The following is an 8,623-nucleotide window of genomic DNA, read 5'->3' as shown; positions in this document are numbered from 1 at the left end:
AATATATTGAACTTCAATGTGCAGTCTAGATCAAGACTACCATACAGGTTTAAATCTTCTACCCAGATATTTTCTTGCAAATACACAACAAGCATACTTATTTAGAAACAGATTAAAGCCTTGGTGCCACCAGAGTCTTTTTCCTTTTTTTCCTATTTCTTTTAAATTCCCAGCCACGTTCACTAGAAAGCTTGCATAGCTGTTTCTCAAGCTGCCCCTGGGTCTGTCTGTGTGCATGTGTGCATGTATGCCCAGCCACTTCATTTCACCTGCAATCCCAATACAAGAGCTGTCTGTGCATCATACACACACACGTGCAGACACGCAAGGGACAGCTTTTGAACCCTCCATTTTTGAAAGGATGTGGCTCCTTTAGCCCACTCGGGGAAGCTCCTCTTTCAAATGTCTTGCACGGCTTTTCTGCTTAGCTTTTCACAATCAATCCAAGACCAGTTTGGGACTGTCACCTGCTGGGCCTCCTCCCTGTTGGAGCATCCAAAGCAAGAACTCTATCCAATATGATGACATTTATTTGCATTACCAAAGAAATCACACTCATCTTCTTACCCCTGATTTTGTCGAATTGGTTCATGCCTTGCTGTCATGCAACAATTTCTCACACAAAATTATTCATACAAGAAGTGGTATATATGAGTTGGAGTTCCAGACAGTTTCTCCTGAGAATTGTATAATGCCAAGGTGAGAATTATGATTAAATCCTGTCAGAGACAGAACTTGGCACAAACCCATTATCAACTTAAAATTGTTGAAATTGCTTGAAGATTCCAGTCTAGATGATTTGATTTGTCCATTAGTATTATCTGGCCAAACACTATCAAATATTTTGGCTTGGCAGGGAAAAAAGTGTGTTTCACGTTCAACTGCTTTAAAATAGAAGTGGTGTAAATATTTGTTGCATAAGGCAACGCTGCCTGCAATCACCATAGTAAAAAACAAACAAACGTTAGTTTCTTTTGGTCATCACATAGCAATATGTTGACTTTAAGGGTAGGAGAAAAGAAAGAGGATTCCTTTCTACTCTTTATGGAAAGCAAGAAGACCTGTGGAAGACCCCAAAAAAGCTGCAAAGATACAGAGAATGAAAAGAAAGCCACAAGGCAGGGGGAATCCTGGAGACGGAGTAAAAAACAAGTAAATGCAAGTAAAGAAGGAAGAGAAAATAGACTTGGATATTTATTTATTTGTTTGTTTGACCAGGTTTATTCACTGCCTCAATCCCCAAACCAACTCTCAGCGGCATTTGTAGCATGGTCTGCCAACAGATTATCACTGCAGGCTTCCAGCTTAGGGAGCTAAGTATGTTTATTCAGAAATAAGCCTTCTGAGGTTTAAAGGGGTATCGCTTTGGGCACACACATTTATCCATTTATTTTTACTGAACCAAAAGCAATCTCAGTGCAGCTAAGCCAGAAGATGCTTATTTCTAGATCAGAGTGACTTCCTGAAAGGAACTTTTGAACTTAATTCCTGAGAGCGATCTGCCTTTTTTTCTGCAGTCTTCAGAGGGAATGCCTTAGAGATACTCTAAAGTGCCCAAAGAAATACTAGGAAAAATGTACCCTATAAACCAGGAGCCAGCAACCTTTCCATAGCCAGGAGCTGCATAGGAGATATGGCTGGCAAACCAGCAAGATTACTGGAATGGGCAGGACTGACGTTTATTTCTTTAATGGAGATAAGGATAACACGGAAGTATTGGGTTGTTTTTTTTTACTTACTTCTTCAGAAAATTGCACCACTGTTGTTAGAGTGACAACAAGAAGGTGTCATGATGTATGTGCCATCCCTTCATGTCTTCATATCAGGGCTGACAGTCCAATATGTTTAAGCAGAGGAAAGACAGCCATCTCACACTGATGCTTTGGTTTGGAAGCAGGGGCCTTGGGCTCAATGGCCTAGGTGTCTCCTATGAAGACTATGATTCTGTGGTACTCAACCACAAGTCATGTCAAACTACCTTTGTATCCTTCCTCTTTTTCCCCCTTTTTTCTTTTTACAAATGCTAAGCTAGGGGATTAGGGGAATGCTATGGTCATGGATGTAATATCTTCATTTCAGCAAAGTTTTCAGCAAGATCATCCAGATATTTTTCTTGGCAAGCTGGAAAATTAAGTCAGGCAAAGTTGTTCCATGGATGATAATCTTTAATAATGTGGGTAGTTTTGTTCTAAAATATGTTAATGGACTTGTGATGGACTCTCTGTGCATCTGCAGAGTGCATCTGATTGATATATTTTATCACATGAAGATGAATTAACAAAAGGACCAGCTACAAACATATACAATATATATTATTATTTATTACATGTTGACTTATGTTCAAGATAATATAAGAACTATACAAATAAATATTACATAATACAGACAAAAGCATGTAAGCAAACCCCCAACACTGCTTTCCCACAAGTTTAGGGGCAAAATACAGAATACCATATACTTGTATTTTCCATTGATTTCAGTGGGAAAATGTAAACACCTGCCTGACTCTCATATAAAAATCAAGCAACATAAGAGATGTTGATGTCACTGTCTTGTTGAGCCAAGATTTTCTTTCTTCGGTTTCTCTCTAAAATTTAAATAACTTTTTAAGGTTGTTATTATTTGGTGTTCTTCTCTAGTCATAGTATATCCGGTACACTTTTTAAGAAATGTTGACAAAGTCTTATTACATGTAATAAGGCTTATTCTCAGGAATGACATACTGCAGGCCTAATTTCACTAATTTCATTGCAACCATTTCACCAATTCTTGCAGCCTAGGTTTACCTACCCCATTCATTGTTGCAAGCTTCCCCAGTCTAGTGCCTTCCAGACATGTCATGTCCTTTCATCCCCAGACAGTATAGGCTAAGAGTGGTGATGCAGATGAATAGTTCCCATTACTATACATTGCAGAAAACTATAAATCAGACTTCAACCAAAGCCTTTAACACCCTTTTTATGGCTGCCTGATCAGACCCCCTTTGTACAGACAGAAGGAAATCATGAAATGGTATTCTAAACATCATGATGATCCTCCTGCTAATTTCAGTGCTTTAGAAAGCAAAATAAATAAGTAAATGTATAGTTAATTCAGAGACTAGTAATGGTCGGTGAGCTCTCTGCTTCTGCTATGTTCAGCAGGCCCTGTGATTGGATGAGATCTCTCTGCTGAGGAAAGTGAGCTCAGACAAATAGTTGGGGGAAAGAAATCTTGATGGATCTCAGAGACATCATCATCATCTTCATGAGGTGATCAGCCCATGTGTAATTACTGTAGTATGGTGGGAAGAACAGTCCTTCCTCACCAGCTTTGCTGTCTCCCCATCCATCTTGGTGAGAAAAGTTGAAAACAGGGCCTAAACTTCCCATGTGATTCAGAACTCATGTAAGAAGGGTTCAAAATCATGCAGGGAACCAATATACATAGGTGAAGAATCCCACTTCAAGCCTTCCTTCCTCATATGTGGATCACTGGTGAAGGCCTGGCTAGTAAAGATGAAGGCAGTTATAATTGTGTGAGAAAAAGAAATGTGAAAAAAGCAAAAGAGGTTCATTACTGAATTCAGAGTATAAAGTGCTACATGTGCTGAGCCCAGAAGACATACAGAAGAAAATGAAAACAATCTTTCTTCATCCACTGCAATGTAAGCCGTGTTCCTGATTTAGCAAAATTGAAGCACTGCTGCACCAACACCTCAGTCAACTCTGCATTGCTTCTCCCTCTTCACTGTGGTGCTGTTACTTGATTCCTTTCCCTCCAGAATACTCTTGGTATGGACTGAGCCGTGTTTTAGGGCGTGGGATAGAGAACTCCTGTTGGGGCTCAAGGTTCTGAAAAAGGAAGAGAATTGTAATTTTGAGATTATAAAGTAACATCTATCCCAAGAGAGGCAGACTCGTATTAGTTCACTTGTATGCTCCTTGAGGAGAAGATCCCAAGTAACCTAAGAAGAGTGAACCTTGCTGTTACAAAGACAGAGTGGTGGTGGTTACTATCTCATTAAATATCAAGAAGAAAAGCCAAAGCTTAGACATTTAATCTTGAACTAGTCAAATGGACAATGTTGTGTATTAGATGGCTAGCTTACATAACATATCCCTAAACCAAAGAGAAATTCATAGCAGGTCCAAGAACATCCTTAATGACTGTTCAGGCATGCTAAGAAATGACACTATCTATCATTTGCACAGTGACTTTTCTCCACCAACCCCACTCCAATGAAGAATAGGAAAGGTCTCGGTGACTTTTTTCTAACTTGGTTTAGGTTGCCTTCAGTAGCCTCCATAGCACCAACAAAATGCTTGCCCTGCAAACGTTAATTAGCTGGTATGGTACTTTGAAGACAACAGCAAAAATGCTGAGCTTAATACAGACTACAGAAAGCTCCACAAGGCAGGTAGGATTGCCAGATCTAGGCATCTAAACATCTGGATGACCAAAAGATACAGCAACACTAAGTTGCCATCTAGTGGTTTTCGAGGTTTTTGAAGCCTAGATCTGCCTGATAGCCCTAGATATAAGGAAAGGTAATTAGGAAAAATATCATCTCTCTCTGAAATCACATTTTTCACCTGAACATATCCTGAGGGTAATATTTGTTATTGTAATCCTAATCAAAATCAGAGTAGGGCCCAGCATCAAATTTTATCAAGCATTTTATAAGCACTTTACCTTTTCCTGCCCAAGAAATTGTTCTTTTCATCTGCACAAGAACATTGCCACAACTAGTTATCATTTATCAAAAGCAGCTTATTAACTAATACGTCATTACATGAACATCAGGTCCTTTTTTCCAGATGTCTAACTTTCTAAACATGTTAAACTTTCCTTCTACAGCACTTGGTTGATGAGGTTATATTATAGTGCCTTATTTCCCTAATGAAAGGAAAGTTGTTTCATTTACCTTCAGTTGAAGATGAGTTGAATAAGGGACATATGAGCCAGTATTTTCTTCTGGAACCACAAAAGAGATGCAAAGAGTGAAAAAGACAATGAGCTTTAGAATTAGTATAAGTAAGTAAATTTACTTTGGTTCAAAATAACAATCTGTGGCGTGAATACTTATACCAGCCTTTTCCAATCTGCCACCCTCCAGATGTCCACTGAAGTTGGGTGGCTAATAAATTTAAAGAAATAAACAAAGAAACAAATAAAAATAACATATTAGGACTGTGGTTTCAGAATTCCCACCATGGGCATCCACAATGACAGTCTCTGGCTTCAAAATGACAGGCATGACCAAGCGATCAAATCCTTTTTAACATCCATTGCATGCATTGCAACCATTTCAAAAGAGCATCTGCCATTCTGAAGCCAGTGACTGTTGCTGTGGACGCCCGATTCCCAGTCCATTGGAAATGTGCAGTCTCAACACACCTGGAGGTCGCTAAGTTGGGAAAGGTCATTTTATATTCCCATTGTATATTTTTGGCACCTATTCTTAAAGAGAGTTATAAAGAATGTATGACCACTTGGCAAAATGAGTGATATGCCACCTTCCGGCTCCTGAGATTCCCCCTCCCTGCCCCACAGTGCCATGCCATCAACTCACCCCCAACTCCCAGTGCTTTCCAACTAATGTGAAAAGTGTCCTTTTTGCCCTCTCTCTTGCCGCAAATCAAATGGGGTGAGATGATGAAGAGGTTGGGGGGCCTATTGCAGGCTGGAATGTTGATTTTGAGTGCAACTATGAGGATCTGATAGCAAGAATAGTAAATACTGATGGTCGGATGGAAGTGCTCTAAGGGCCATGGGAGGTCTGGAGGCAGGGCTTGCATATACATCTAAAATCTTCCTCATTTAGTCCAGCTCATGTTGTGAGTATGCAACTCATAAGATATTCTTGTGTTGTATTGAAATAAGGGGAATGAGTAATCCTTGCGAAGGATCCTTGCAAAAACTAAAAAGAAAATCCTTGTACCTGATGCTTCTGAACAATTTCAGGTATCTAACCCTTCTTAAAACAAATGAAAGATTTAGACAAAGTCACAATGTTTATCTGCCACAAATTTATCTTTTCATACTAACAAAGGTTCAGTTAAACTCTTTCAGACTGAGAGGATCTGACAGTTCAACAAATAATAAAATAAAATCAATATTAATTGTGGCTGCAGATTGCTTTATCAGAGAAGTTTTTAATAAAGTTCAAATTTCAGTTAGTGAATTGTTCAATTAAAACCTTGGCTGGTTAATCAGTAATCATAAGTTTTAATTGATGGACTCTTGCATACAATTTTAATGTGGCTTTTGTTGTATAATAAAAATAGTAAAAATGGTATTTTCTTCTGGTAAGGAATGGTGTCTTTTTAGTTATTTCTTTACACAATTGGTTATCATGGAATTTGTTTGATGAATCAAAGTATATATGATTGCTATTACATTATTGTTGTTTTTATTATCATTATCATTACCTCAAATCAATCCACTGCAGAATAAAGGCCTCAGGTGTTATATGTACTTAAATATTATCAATACATCCAGTAGTTGATCTAATGCTTAATGATTAATCAATTTGTTATTTGTCAATAATGTTAACGTTTTGAATAATATTATTAATCTTTTGCTTTAAGCATTTTCTTTCAGCTAGCTGGCTTTGGTTTTCATTGGGGTGCAGTAGTTGTTATCTTACCTTGTGCGTTGTCTTCCTGAGCATAAGCTTGATTTTCTATTCCGTATGTTTTTTTCATGCCTTTTGCCTGGCAAAAACTGTTCTCCAGAGGATAGTCTCCAGGCTGCCGTGGAGCAGGGAGGACACAGAGTTCGGGTATTGCATACAGAATCAGGAAAGCCCAGCCATTTACTATCAGAACAATGCCAAGGAGAGGATCGTTCCAAAGTGATGGTTCACCTAAAGCACTGATGCCTTGTATCAGGATAGAAATCCATGCCACCCAAATGCCTATGGAGACCAAGGCTGTGAGGAGTATGTGGACACCATGCCTCTTCCACCTCTTGTATGATCCACAAAACACAAACATGGAAACTATGCAGAGGAGAGCCATCAAGGAAAGCACATAGATGAGAATTAAAACAAAGTCTCTTCGTCTTTCCTTATTCATCACATTGCGCATTTCCTTCAAGGCTGTGATATTGACTGCTACATATTGTATGGCTATAATCACTTGTACAATAGTTAAACCAAAGACCATAATAAGCAACACTAGTGCTGAAAATGGACTTCTTCCTCTCACCAACTTGATGAGATCCAAGGCATGGGCCAGAAGACAGGCAAAGCAGAGGGCAAAGAAGACCCCAAAAAGGAAGAAACGTGTGGGAGCAGTTTGCTCATTGAGCCTGATGATAAAGGCAAATGTGAGGCCAAAAATTCCTAGAGTGCCTAAGAGGAAGAGGAACTGGACTGGGATCAGGCTACGTTTTGTATTGTCTTGGGCTTTACAGGTAAGAAGAAAAAGCACAAGGATGAGGATGGCTGTGACAATTATACCAACTGCTGCCAGAACTTCCAGAATAATCCCCCAATAATTATTGGTATCACAGAGGAAGTAGTAGTCGTTGGGTATGTTGCCACAGCCTTGGGGAGGTACAGTAGTAGACATGGCACTTCAGGTGGCTTATCTTAAAAGCAAACCTGTGGGAAATAAGACAAATTTGGGATTATAAATATATGTTAAAAAAACAACAAGTTAAATGGTCAGGCATTTAACTGTATAATGAATCAAATAATTCATATAGATACAATTCTTATTTACTTCACATGTAAATATGAAGCAACCTGATCCCAAGTTGGATCACAGGTTTGCTTAGCCCAACGTTATCTGTTCTGACTGGGAGCAGTGCTGGGGTGCAACATCTGGATCTGATCCAGTAATGGGTGGAGATGAGCCAGAAGCTGAGATTTAGGAGTGATCCCATATGAAAGGCCCTTACTGCAATAAAAAGGCACCGTATACATAGCCCATCTCTTTCTACATAGCAGAAGAATTGGCAGGAAAACACTACAAGGCTCTCTGTAATTTAAGAATAAATCTATCCATACACTCCATGGCTTTCCTATAAATGATAATCTCTTTTCTGAAGCAGCAGCAGCACCCCTGAGAACAAGGATGTCTGCAGGGGCAGGGACATCCAGGGTGGATGAATAACAAAAATGGCAGGTGTGATTAAGTGATCAAAGCCCCACCCTTTTTTACATGCATGAGATGCATGCAGTACGCTTATAAAAGGAACAAGGTGGCACCTGCCATTTTGACATAATTGATCCCACGCCCACAGATGCCCCTGTGAGGGAGGTCAAAAATATCAAAATGGAAGTGTCATCAGAAGCCCGGTACATATTACCATATGTGGTGGACATGCTCAGAAGCTAAAAGATATTGGATTAAAATCCACACATGGTTGGAAAAAATGACAAAACAACATATAGACTTTAAACCAGAGACATTTCTATTAGGAATTATACCTGAAACATGTAGTAAAGAACTGAAATATTTGATTGTAAATGTTTTGACAGCGGCTAGAATTGTATTTGCTAAAAATTGGAAAAATGAAAAAGTACCTATGCAGGAGGAAGTCATTAAGAAAATTATGGAATGTGCAGAGATGAGTAAATTAACATTTGAAATTAGAGAGCAAGAAGACAAACAATTCTATATGATATGGG

The 8,623-nt window shown here is 38.9% G+C and overlaps 1 protein-coding gene across 2 annotated transcripts in view; it reads right to left on the bottom strand.

Moving 5' to 3' along the window:
* Nucleotides 1-2,301: 2,301 nt before the first annotated feature.
* The window catches only part of LOC103060133 (retinoic acid-induced protein 3), a 28,928-nt gene continuing 22,606 nt past the window's right edge, over nt 2,302-8,623 (bottom strand). For both annotated transcript variants that reach the window (XM_007423207.3, XM_088141941.1), the window contains exons 3-5: nt 6,632-7,591; nt 4,907-4,956; nt 2,302-3,833 (exon numbers count right to left, since the gene is read on the bottom strand). In XM_007423207.3, coding sequence (XP_007423269.1) covers nt 3,741-3,833; nt 4,907-4,956; nt 6,632-7,559 — 1,071 coding nt within the window. In that variant the 5' untranslated portion in view covers nt 7,560-7,591 and the 3' untranslated portion in view covers nt 2,302-3,740. The remainder of the gene's footprint in view (nt 3,834-4,906; nt 4,957-6,631; nt 7,592-8,623) is intronic.

The sequence above is a fragment of the Python bivittatus genome, unplaced genomic scaffold (assembly GCF_059951505.1).
Source record: "Python bivittatus isolate LINGU-HERP-01145 unplaced genomic scaffold, Pbiv_v1 ctg000330_np1212, whole genome shotgun sequence".
NCBI classification, from domain to species: Eukaryota; Metazoa; Chordata; class Lepidosauria; order Squamata; family Pythonidae; genus Python; species Python bivittatus.
Note: the sequence above shows the minus strand (reverse complement) of the source record. Positions and strands in the feature narration are given on the sequence as shown.